Raw genomic sequence first — 13,600 nt, 5'->3', positions numbered from 1 at the left:
ACAGGGCCTGGATCTTCTCACCAAAGGAGTGGGAGCTTGCAGATGATATCTCGTGTCTCAGGAAGTTGATCTCAAGAGCACCAAAAATGTGTTTCCCCAGTTTGATAATGAACCCACCACCTGGAGGCAAGAGAATACCTCCCAGAAATGGTGGCAGTGCTCCTCAAGATTGCATAAGTAAATCAGGATATCGCACAAGTAGGCAAAACACCCTGAACCCCATGTAAGATGTTGTCAAGGAAGTGTTACCATGTCAGAGCTGTGTTTTGGAGCCCAAATGGTGAGGAAAAGTTCTCGAAGAGGCCAAAAGATGTAATAATGGCACTCTTCTTCACGTCCTCAGGGACAACTGGTACCTGCATAAAGGCTTTTTCGCAATCCACTTTCCTAAAAACAGTTGTGCCATACAGGTCATCCCTCTAGCTACGCAAAAATGGAAAGGGTCAGGCACTGCTCTCGATTTTAACACCCAAAAATTTGTGCACGGGTGCCAAACACTATTTTTCTTGGGTGCAAGGCATAGGGCAGAGGCCCACAGGCTCTTGAAGGGGTGGAATACACCTGTGGTGATTGCTGCCTCGATCTTAGCTGGCACTGCTCTCCGTTTGTGGGTGGTAGCAGGTGGGGGCAGCAGAAAACAGGAGTCCCTGTGCTGTGGCCATATAGTGCCAGGTGTCATGTTGAACCTCACAGGGGGCACTGGAGGGGGAGGTGAGGAGGGGAAATGCAGCAAGGAGGCCATTAGCTGTGCCATATCTATAGCGCGTTTGTGGGCTGGGGGGTAGGGGTTGATACAGGCTGCATGAGTGTATGGTCATGCAAGGGGGCATCATTATGATTTGCAGTGGCGAGGATGGTATGTGGGTCAAGGGCCTCGAAAACCACCCTGTCAGAGGTACTTGGAAAATTTTACATGCACACTGTGGCAGACAAACGGGCACACCAAGTCACTATCAGTAACCTGTCAGGAACCATTGCCAGCTCAGCCAGCATGCAGATTTGCTGAAGCAGATGCAAGTGCCACATCTCGCCACCCTCCTAGAATGAGAAAAATGCATGTCTGAACTGTAATTAAATGCAACAAGTCTCTCTGTTAACCAGGATCGTAAGATACCAAATTTGCCACTGTTTGAGGAAGGTTGGCATTAATGTTGCATGCCACCATGGCATCCGAAGACACAATAGTGAGTGCCAGTAAGTGCAAACTGCATTGTTGTCCATGGCTGGTGAGCCTGTGAATATTTATTATGTGGAAGTGAACCACAGGCAAGGAAAGGCTGAGGGGTAGGAGCAGGTAATAGCACCTGCAGGTGGAGGCTTCTGTGAACTGTGGGAAGTGGCTCAGTAACGCTTGGAGGCTGTACATCAGTGCCTGCAGATTGGGGAGAGGGGGGTGGGGAGGGGAAGGGGAGTGCATTTGTACATCAGTGGGGGCCAAACATCTGGGAGTTGGGTACCAGGATTGTTTTGCACCATGGTGCACTGCTCACTTCACTAGTCTTGGGCAGACAGAGGGCTGGAGAAAGCTGTGTGATGCACACACCCCAGTAAGGCAAGCGGCAGCCAGCACATGAGGGAGAATGATGCCAGCAACTGCTTGGTGCGGCGAGAACTGGGGTAGGTTTGGGGCAGGAAGGAGGGGTGTGGGGGTGGGCAGTGTTCAGCCACATCACCAGAGTGAGAAATATGTTCCTCACTATTTTTTGGTATGACATGAGCTCAACTTGTGCTGTGCGCTGGTGCGCCTAGCACTGGGCCTGCAAATTGAAATAACAGGACACGGAAATGTTCTCATGGTTACTTTATTGGAACCGGACATAACTACATATAACATACGAGGTATGATCATAAAGTAATGGTAATTTTTGTTTTTCTTAAAGAATCTTTATTTATTCATCAATATCAACTTTGTCTTCTTCAAAGTAACCCCCTCAGATATAATACACTTGTACCAGGCCTTTTTGCAGTCTTAGAAGCACTTCTGGAACTCATTTTTCATTATGGTTTTCAGCTCCTTCAGCAATTTGGTTTTTATCTCACCAACATTAGTTAAATGGCGTCCTTTCATGGTTATCTTTAGCCTCGGGAACAGACATAAGTTGCAGGGGGCGATATCTGGCGAATGTGGTGGCTTAGGTGACATAACAGTTTTTTTTTTTTTTAGTTTTTATTTATTTATTTACTTATAGCCAAAATATCATGAACAAGCATTGAGGTGTGACTGGGAGCATTACTGTGATGTAATTTCCATGAGTGGTTTTGCAACAATTCTGGATGTTTTCTTCGGATTGCTTCACGCGAACAGCCCATAACTTCCAGATTGTATTCCTTATTGACTGCTTGACTACAAGGCAGGCACTCATGATGCACTATCCCATTGCAAAGTAATAAAACAGTGAGAAGAACCTTCATATGTGATCAAACTAGGTGAATTTTTCCATCTTGGCTCTTTAGGCAGTTTCCATCGGAACGTTTGGCCCCTGGTTTTGAGTTATACATGAATACCCATGTTTTGTCACCTGTTATAACATTCTTTAGAAGTTCTGGATTGTTGCTGACTTCATTCAGTAATTCCTGAGTGATGTCTATGTTATGTAGTGTTTTTTTGAAACCAAACAATTTCATAACAAACATCTCTGCAGCACGTTTCATGACACAAACATCCAAAAATATTGCTTAGCATGAACCAAAGGAAATGCTCACATTATAAGCAACCTCTCTGACGGTGATTCGCTGATTTTTCAGGACCATTTTCTTTACTTCTTCCACATTGTCATCAGTAATTAATGTACTAGGGCATACACGGCAGTCGTCATCTTCAACGTCTTCTCGACCCTCTTTGAAATGTTTACACCACTTGTAAACTCTTGTCTTACTCATAGTAGATTCGTCAAAAGCCACAGTCAACATTTTGAATGCAGTGCTGCTCTTTATTCCATTTTTCAAGCACAATGTAATACAAATTCTTTAATTCATTTTTGTGGAAATTGTAAATTCACCGAGCACTCAAAAACATGCATAACCTTTTAGACAGAAAAAAAAAAAAAAAATATATATATATATATATATATATATATATATATATATGAACATGCAAATATACATCAGGTACATATGTACCAACAAGATTTTTTTTTTTTCTTTTTTTAAATCGGATGTATAATGCCCACAAAGTTAGAAGGTTTCTGTTACTTTTTGATAACATCTCACATAGAAGGTTTACATAGAATACTGTACTAACTATTCATGTGCACTGGGAGCTGGCTTGCACACCAAAGTAAAACTACATAGTAGCTTGAAAGCGTCTGTATTATTTAATATAATATCTTTTGGTATAAGCATGATTACAGGGGGGCTGTCTGTACTTGGCTTAGAGAGGGCAGACACCTAACTGTGAATAAGTCACGGTGTGTGTTACACAGTGGGTGCTCACAGTTTGGGGTGTGGACATTGTTTATCACACACTACCCTGTTGACAAGGCACTGCATTATCTATAACTTGTGAACATGCTTGTGGTAGTCTACATAACTTAGACAAATATGTCAGCACATAGATATAACCAGACTGAGCACATGCATTGTTATCGTGACAACAAAACACTATCATACACTCATAATACAAGAGGAGGTGGACGAAATGACCATGGATGAATTTACTCTAAGCTTAATCACATATGACACAAACAATACAATTAAAACATTTAAATACTATCTCTACAGTGGCAAGGGAAAGGGCAAGCTATCCACGCTAATACCATAACACATATGAGACAAAAAGGAAAAATGTACATAAAAGGACACGCCATGTATGAATTTACTCTATGCACTCCTTTGATACTACATGTGGCAAGAGTGATATGGTCCATCAAGCCGTAAATATGAATGCAAGGGATTTGATGAGGTACAGGTAGTAAGTTGTGAAAACAAAGCAGCTTGGTGGTGTGTAAGGATAAATTTCAAAACTTTGTCTGCATCAAGAGAAAATGAAGCACTTTGCCATTCGCTCTAGATAAACCTTGCAGTTGCTAGAAAATTACAGTTCGGCCAAAGCGTGCAGTACTGACTCACGCGTGTTGTCTTCTCTTCACTCGTACCTATCTGGAGCACTGTTAGAGGAAGCCGTCAAATTTTCATTCCTCTAACATAAAACACTCAGGAATTAACAGGCAGAAAAACAATTTCTCATTTAAACAAAGATGAGAGTCACTCAGTGTCAGCATGGGAATTGCCAATCAGAGAGCACTTTCTGCTGTGCACCTTTCTGCGAAAAAAACTGAGCTGCAGCAAGGAAGCGCATGGCAGAGAGAGAATCCAAATCTTGCATCCACTATTGCTCATAGCCCGATCTGATGCTGTGTGGCATTTTGTATGCCATCTTCTGCAGCAGAAGCAGAAGGGCGGGTGCATAGGTGCTGTAGTATGTCACCACAATCTTAAAAGTCTAGATGTAGCTATATTTGTTGTAGCCAAGACAGACACAAGCCAAATCTACCACAGTAGTACAGGTTTATATGCCAACTAGCTCCACAAATGATGAAGAGTTTGAAGAAATGTATGATGTGATAAAAGAAAATACTCAGATAGTTAAGGGAGAAGAAAATTTAATTGTGATGGAGACTGGAATTCGATAATAGGAAAAGTAAACAATGAAAAAATTGTAGGTAAATATGGACTGGGGGAAAGGAATGAAAGAGGAAGCTGCCTGGTAGAATTTTGTGCAGAGCACAAATTTAATCATCGTTAACACATGGTTTAAGAACCATGAAAGGAAGTTGTATATGCAGAAGAGACCTGGAGACGCTGGAAGGTTTCAGATTGATTTTATAATGGTAAGATAGAGATTTCAGAACCAGATTTTCAGTTGTAAGACATTTCCAGGGGCAGATGTGGACTCTGACCACCATTTTTGGTTATGAACAGTAGATTAAAACTAAAGAAATTGCAGAAAAGTAGGAAATTAAGGAGAGGTTGTTGAGAGTTTCAGATAAAGCATTATGCAATGACTGACTAGAACAGGGGAATGGACTACCACAGAAGATGAATGAGTAGCTTTGACAGATGAAATAGTGAAGACTGCAGAGGATCAAATAGGTAAAAAGACAAGACCTAATAGAAATCCTTGGATAACATAGGAGATATTGAATTCAGTTGATGAAAGGAGAAAAAAATAAAAATGCAGCAAATGAAGCAGGTGTAAGGGAATACAAAATCTGATTAACAGAAAGCGCAAAATGGCTAAACAGGAATGGTTAGAAAACAAATACAAGGATTTAGAAGCACATTTCACTGAGGGAAAGAAAGATATGCCTACAAAAATTAAAGAGGCCTTTGGCGAAAAGAGAAACAGGTGTATGAATATCAAGAGCTCAGATGGGAAACCAGTCCTAAGCAAAGTAGGAAGAGATGAAAGGTGGAAGGAGTATATATAGGGTGTCAAAACTACTGACAGCCTTGGGAGAGCCAGCTGTGACAAAACTCTTCCATCTTGTGTGCAAAATGTGTGAGACACGTGAAATACCCACAGACTTCAAAAAGAATGTAATAATTCCAATTCCAAAGAAAGCAGGTGCTCATAGTTAAGAATATTACCAAACTATCAGTTTAATAGGCAATATTGACCCTATGAGCTATCTTAGAAGACAGGTTAAGGAAAGGCAAACCTATGTTTATAGCATTTGTAGACTTCCAGAAAGCTTCTGAAAATGTTGACTGCAATACTCTCTTTGAAATTCGGAAGGTAGTAGTAGTAAAAAATAGGGAGCAAAAGGCTGTTTACAACTTTCACTGTAACCAGAACAGCAGTTAAAAGAGTTGAGGGGCACGAAAGTGAAGCAAGGGTCGAGAAGGGGGTGAGATAGGGTTGTAGCCAATTGCCAGTGTTATTTGATCTATACATTGAGCAAGCAGTAAAGGAAAAAAAAAAAAAAAAAGAAAAGGAAAAAAGAAAATTTGGAGTAAGAATTAAAGAAATAAAAACTTTGAGGTTTTCTGATGACACTGTAATTCTGTTAGAGACAGCAAAAGATTTGGAGGAGCAGTTGAACAGAATGTAGAGTGTCAAAAAAGGAGGATATAAGGTGAATATCAGCAAAAGGAAAAAAAGTATAATGGAATGTAGTTGAATCAAATCAGGTGATGCTGAGTAAATTAGATTACGAAACAACACACTTAAAGTAGTAACTGATTTTCATTATCTGGCCAGTAGAATAACTGATGATGGCCGAAATCGAGAGGATACGGATACAAAACGTAGACTGGCAATGGTCAAAAATGTTTCTGAAAAAGAGAAATTTGTTAACATCGAATATAGGTTTAAGTGTTAGGAAGTCTTTCCTGAAAGTATTTGTATGGAGTGTAACCATGTATGGAAGTGAAACATGGATGATAAACAGTTTAGACAAGAACAGAATAGAAGCTTTGAAATGTGGTGCTACAGAAGAATGTTGAAGATTAGATGGGTAGATCTCATAACTAATGTGGAGGTACTGAATAGAACTGGGGAGAAAAGAAATTTGTGGCACAACCTGGCAAATGAAGAGATTGGTTGATATGTCACAGTCTGAGATATCAAGGGATCACTAATTTCGTACTGAAGGGAAGTGTGAAAGGAGGGGGGGGGGGGCACTTCAGAGGGAGCCCAAGAGATAAATACAGTAAGCAGATTCAGGAGGATGTAAGTTGCTGCAGTTATTTGGAGATGAAGAGGCTTGCACAGGATAAAGTGGCATGGACTGCTGTACCAAACCAGTCTTCAGACTGAAGATCACAATAATGGCTGTATTTTAAAACAGTTTTATAACATGCTAACATTCCTGGCTACAACTATGTTTTAAGTTGCTTGCATAACTGCTTGTAGAGCTCCTTATGATCAACTAAGTTATGTAAGTTCAAAGAAACTTTTTAAGGGATTTATATGCAACAGCTGAGGAAATTTCTAACTGAAACAATTAGTGGCTTCCTGTCGTTTGTACAAATTCAACAAATGTTTCTAAATAAGCAGGAAGAATGAAACAGTAGACTGAGAGTCCTAGAATGCTACCTGACACAGAACTGTTGAGACATGTTTTACATACTATGGTCTTAGGTAATTTCAATTAACATCTAAACTCATAGCAAAGGGCTGGAACAGTGATGAAGTCTTTGGAACACTTTGAAGGCCACAGATGTTTGTTGATACAGTTGATACCATGAGGTCAGGGCGAACACTGAATAAATAAAATTAGTATTTTTGTTCCATTTAATTACACATCGCAAGAAAACAACAAAAATTGAAACCTTGTGGCATATAAATAATAAAAATACCTACAAATCTCTCTAGAGGCAATCGTGACTCTTCAACATCAAGTCAGAAGCAACATAAATTTCTTTGTTAATCTTCATTTCTCTCTTACATAGAGCCAAGTTTTACTCTTTTGCTAACATATTTTGTTCTCATTTGAATAATTATTCTAAGAAAATCAAGTCACACATGGAAAGAGATGTAACCACTGATGTATGGTTTTAAGAGAATTAGACATCTTTATGCAATGTTTACCACCATTAGCAGTTCTTTTTCTTCGCTTTGGAATTAATAACATGTAATGGAAGGTCAAGATATCTGTAACCATCCTTGAGTTCTTGTTAGACAGTTCTTGATACTCCAAGTTACTAGTATACAGCAGTTTCATACAGTTTATATACATATAAATGGAATTTACTTAAGATTAATATCTCAACTGCAATCATCACAGTCCAGGTGTCAAAGTGCATAAAATATGAACACTTTGAGGAAGAGTTAAAAATAATTAATAGTGATCATAAGTAGCTAACAGATTTCCTTTCTGTTACCTTGAGTGAGCCAGCCACAACAAGAACAGACTTGATGGCCCTTAAACCCCAGTCATAATGATCCTGTTTAGACAGTAGCTCTCTACAAAGAGTGTATAAAGTAATGAATTTCCGAGCCAAGATACGAGCCTCTTGAAATCCTTCAGCTACCAACATTATTTCACATATTAACTCAAAATCAGGCACCACCATGGCACACGGTCTGAAATTTTATAATTGTGGTATTAATATTTTTGAAGTACATAAAAAATATGAACACATTCTGAACCATATCAAAATATAAAATTACCGACAAACTGACTAACAGAACATTACTTACCTTCAGAAGGTGAAATTCCAGTACATTTAAAAGTTAAAAAATTTTCCTAACTTTTAGAACTATAGTTCCCATCTCAAGAATACAAAAGAAGGACAGATCTCTCACATTCTGGGATGGTAGGGACCCAACTGTCATGAGAACAAATGGAAAAAAGAAGAAGGTAGAAGTGTTAGAAAGAGCAGTAAGTAACAAGCAGTACACTGATAAGCACTGTTCCCAACACTTACCCCCAGTGAATGAGGATGTCTTTGAAGTATCACTACTGTGAAGCAATAGAACTTGTTTCTAATTGTATTTGTTGTAAATAGAAGGTAAAGCTTAAAATTGCTCAGTTGAGTTTTACAGCACACATAATAGAAGATGATTCAAAATGGGGCAATTACAACTTACTAATCACAAATGTATATTACAAAGCAAAGTTATGCTTCTTATTGGTTATAACATTAATTCTGGGAACATAACAATTTTCATTTTCTGTGACAATACTATGAAAAGATCAGATTTCTACTCACCATACAGAGGAAATATTGAGTTGCGGCCTTCTTCTGAAGTAGACAACACACACACACACACACACACACACACACACACACACACACACATTCACACAAGCGCAACTCACACTGATCTGGCCTCTGTGGCCAGAGACAGTGGTCATGTGCGTGAGTTACATTTGCGTGAATCTACATCTACATTACATCTACCTGATTACTCTGCTACTCACAATAAAGTGCCTGACAGAGGGTTCAGTTAATCACCTTCAAGCTGTCTCTCTACTGTACCACTCTCAAACAGCGCGCGGGAAAAATGAGCACTTAAATTTTTCTGTGCGAGCCCTGATTTATCTTATTTTATCGTGATGATCATTTCTCCCTATGTAGGTGGATGCCAACAAAATGTTTCCGCAATCAGAGGAGAAAACTGGTAACTGAAATTTCATGAGAAGATCCCATAGCAATTAAAAACACCTTTGTTTTAATGATTGCCACTCCAATTCACGTATCATGTCTGTGGCACTACCTCCCCTATTTTGTGATAATACAAAACGAGCTGCCCTTCTTTCTACTTTTTCAATGTCATCCATCGGTTTCATCTGATGCAGATTTCACACTATACAGCAATACTCCAGAGCAGGGCAGAGTAGCATGTTGTAAGCAGTCTCTTTAGTAGACCTGTTGCATCTTCTAAGTGTTCTGCAAATGAATCACAGTCTTTGGTTTGCTCTACCCACAACATTATCTATATGATCGTTCGGATTTAGGTTATTTGTCATTGTAGTCCATAAGTATTTAGTTCAATTTACAGCCTTCAGATTTGCGTGACTTATCGCGTAACCAAAATTTAGCGAATTTCTTTTAGTACTCATGTGAATAACTTCACACTATTCTTTATTCAGGGTTAACTGCCGCTTTTTGCACCATACAGATATCTTATCTAAATCATTTTGCAATTTGTTTTAGTCATCTGATGACTTTACAAGACGGTAAATGACAGCATCATCTGAAAACAATCTAAGACAGCTACACAGATTGTCTCCTATGTTGTTAATATAGATCAGGATCAATAGAGGGCCTATAACACTTCCTTGTGGAATGCCGAATATTACTGCTGTTTTACTCGATGGTTTTCAATCTATTACTACGAACTGTGACCATTCTGACAGGAAATCATGAATCCAGTCGCACAACTGAGGTTCATGAATCCAGTCGCACAACTGAGGTTATGTTCCATAGGCACACATTTTGGTTAGAAGATGCTTGTGGGGAATGGTGTCAAAAGCCTTCTGGAAATCTAAAAATATCGAGTCAATTTGACATCCCCTGTCAATGGCACTCATTACTTCATGAGTAAAAAGAGCCAGTTGTGTTTCGCAAAAATTATATTTTCTGAATCCGTGCTGACTATGTGTCAATAAATTGTTTTCTTCAAGGTACTTCATAACGTTCAAATACAGTATATGTTCCAAAACCCTACCACAAATCGACGTTAGTGATATGGGCTGGTAATTCAGTGGATTACTCCTAATTCCCTTTTTGGGTACTGGTGTGACTTGAGCAATTTTCCAGTCTTAAGGTACGGATCTTTCTGTGAGCGAGAAGTTGTATATAACTGCTAAATATGGAGCTATTGTATCAGCATATTCTGAGAGGAACCTGACTGGTATACAATCTGGACTAGAGGTCTTGGCTTTATTAACCCTAGAAACACCAAGGTATTTTAGGTTACACGGAGCACCAACCAAGGGCAAATTTTGCCCGTGTTACAATAAGTTGTTAATCTTGTAATTTGTTGTAATATGTATTTATTTTATATAATTCTGTTTCCATTGAGATATTAGTTTAACAGGAAATAGTGACAACGTAATTGGAAGTTTAATTTTTAACACGCATAGGGTGAACATAACAACCAAGAATGGTCAAATCTTGGTCAATGAAAGTTTGTGTAAAGAAGATAAGAAGGTTTGTAATTGAATACAAAGGCTCTCTAAGGTTTTTATTCACTCTTTGATCTATTAACTGAATAATACAGCTTTGTCACTGAGAGAAAGTTTAAAAAACAGAAATGAAAACACTTGCTAAAATACATGTTATTGTACATTGAAAACTCTCGGAAAACACTTTTCACTTGGAGAGAATATTTTCACTTACAGATGACATTTACCTCCTGCACACAAAATGGTTTATTCTGAATGAGTCTTACACAGATGGCGCCCACAGCTTCCACATGTTAACTTGGTTTTTGTGATGATGTATCTTGCTTTCCGGTTACTTGCATTCTTCAAGCATAAGTAGCACCTTGCTTTCCTAGTTGGTTCTTTATTTGCAACAATTTTGTTTAGCTCTAGTTTTTTTCCTAGGATCTCTCCCTTCGCACAAATAATAGGCAACTAGAGTCCTTTCAAATCCATGGCTCGCTCTTCTATGTATGATTTCAAAAGTTCATGGCCTAATTCATGGAGATACAGTTTTCTGGTGTTCGGTTTCCCTTCATTCCATTTAGGCGCATTCATCTTGAACAGTGTGCATGAGTTAACTGCAGCTATATCAAGTAGGCTGTAGAACATTGACAGTGGCCACCTTATCGTACCCCTTTTTGCAGGGTATGTCCTAACCATTTGAGCTACGGCATCCACTCCTCCCTTAGTGGAATTATAGTACAGGTTTATGTGTGTTTTCTTTTTTGGTGTATAAACATGTACTCCTGCATTACGATGTTGTGTAGACAACATCAACAGATTTTTCTTTGGTTTTTCCTTTCTGATGTAAGAGACATTGTTACTGGCGGCTTCGTAGAAGATGGGTCTGTGAATGCTAATTTGGAGGAATACAGCTCTCTGCCTGCTGTCGTCTTATGTTCCTGCGGTACATGTTTTCTGTTTGATTTGAATGTCCCAACCAATGGAAGTTTGTAGTCTTCATAGAGAATGTCCGCCAACTCCACAGAAGTGTAGAAGCGGTCAGTTGTGACATTGTAGCCTGTATTCTTTGTTGGCTCCACCAGTCTCTTCACAATCTCAAGAAGACCTCGTTCACTGGCAGGACTACTGTCTTTCCCAGCATATACTTCCATTTTTATTATGTATCGTTCAGTTGCACTACAAAGCATTCTGACTAATATTCCATATTTTTCAGGTTTGTTTTTGAGGAAAACTTTGAAAGGACAACGACCTCTGAAAAGACACCACCTTCATCAATTGTATTCTCAGGTCCACTTCTGAAGTACCGTGGGAATATTCCATTCAATACTTCAAATACTTCACGCAGCGGCGTAAATTTGTCACGTACATGTCTTTCTGACCTGGTGCCTTTATCATCAAAGCGAAGAAGTTTCAATAGCTGATATGCTCTTGTCTTACCCATAGCTCCTCTATAAATTGCTCTTCCCAATAAATTTGACCATAAATCAGATAAAGAAATATTGGTGTCCCGGTAAAATCCCATTAGAATTAAAATTCCCATCAATGCATATATTTTAGAATCACTAACAGGAATACGTTTTCTCATCTTGGCAGTTGTTCTTGACTGGAATTCAGGAATATTTACTTAATCTTCTTTAGTGAAGAAGTTTTGGAAAACAGTGTTTAGTAACTCTGCTTTAGTGGCACTGTCAACAGTGACTTCAGCGTTGTTATCGCTCAGTGAAGGTATTGATTGTGTCTTGCCACAGGTGTCCTTTATGTATGACCAGAATGTCTTTGGGTTTTCTGCCAGATTACAAGACAGAATTTAATTGTGGAAATTATTAAAAGCATTTCACTTTGAAGTACGTCCTATATTTCGAACTTCTGCAAAATTTTGCCACTCTTGGGGATTTTGCATTCTTTTAAATCTGGCATGCTTTTTTCGCTGCTTCTGCAACAGCGATCTGGCCCATTTTGTGAACCATGCGGGATCAGTACCATCACTTATTAATTTATGTGGTATATATATCTCTCAAATGCTGTCGATACAATCTCTTTAAAAAATATTGTAGAACAAAAGCAAACTGGTGCTTTTCATTTACCATTCCAATACTTTTCTACACTTACATCATCAGATCGGAATGAGTCAAGACTGTCTCTTAAAAAGGTGTTAAAAGCACTTTTATCAGCTTTTTAAAATATATATACTTTGCGTTTCTTTTTGGTGGTTGTAGGTGTTATGGTATTCAGCCTAGCAGCAACTGCCTTGTGGTCATTAAGCCCTGTATTCATCACAATACTCACTATTTGTCCAGGGTTATTTGTTGCTAAGAGGTCAAGTATGGTTTCGCAATCATTTACGGCTCGAGTGGGCTCATGAACTAATTGTTCAAAAGAATTTTCTGAGAAAGCATTCAGTACAATTTCTGATGTTGTTTTATGCCTGCTGCCAGCTTTAAACGTATAATTTTTCCAGCATATCGAGAGGAGATTGAAGTCACCACCGACTATAATTGTATGAGTGGGGTACCTATTTGTAATGAGACTCAAGTTTTCTTTGAACTGTTCAGCAGCTATACGTTCTGAGTCGGGGGGGTCATAAAACGATCCAATTAATAGCTTAGTCTGATTGTCAGGTATAACATCTATCCACACTATTTTGCAGGAACTATCTACTTGAATTTAACTACAAGGCAAACTACTTCTGACAGCAATAAATACTCCATCATCAATTGTACTTAATCTATCCTTTCTGAACACTGTTAGATCATTTGAAAAAATTTCAGTTGAACTTATTTCTGGCTTCAGTCAGCTTTCTGTACCTATAACTATTTGAGCTTCAGTGCTTTCTATTAGGGCTTGGAGCCCTGGTTCTTTCTCAACACAGCTATGACAATTTACAACTACAATACCAATCATTTCTACAAACCTTACTGTGTTTTACCTGCCTCCTTTTGGATGGATGCCCTTTCTGTGGTTCCCTGAGACCCTCTAACCTTAAACAACACCCAGTCCCTTCCACAGGAATCTGCAGCCTACACGGTCACAGAACT

The 13,600-nt window shown here is 38.8% G+C and overlaps 1 protein-coding gene across 1 annotated transcript in view; it reads right to left on the bottom strand.

Annotated features, from left to right (window-relative positions):
• LOC124593960 (dynein beta chain, ciliary-like) overlaps window positions 1-13,600 on the bottom strand; it is a 746,507-nt gene that overhangs the window by 156,781 nt on the left and 576,126 nt on the right. The window contains exon 37 of the mRNA XM_047132308.1: window positions 7,828-8,029. Within this exon, the coding sequence (XP_046988264.1) occupies window positions 7,828-8,029 (202 nt within the window). The remainder of the gene's footprint in view (window positions 1-7,827; window positions 8,030-13,600) is intronic.

This window comes from Schistocerca americana, chromosome 2, assembly GCF_021461395.2.
Source record: "Schistocerca americana isolate TAMUIC-IGC-003095 chromosome 2, iqSchAmer2.1, whole genome shotgun sequence".
NCBI classification, from domain to species: domain Eukaryota; kingdom Metazoa; phylum Arthropoda; class Insecta; order Orthoptera; family Acrididae; genus Schistocerca; species Schistocerca americana.
The sequence above is the reverse complement of the archived record's forward strand: the minus strand, read 5'-3'. Positions and strand labels throughout refer to the sequence as shown.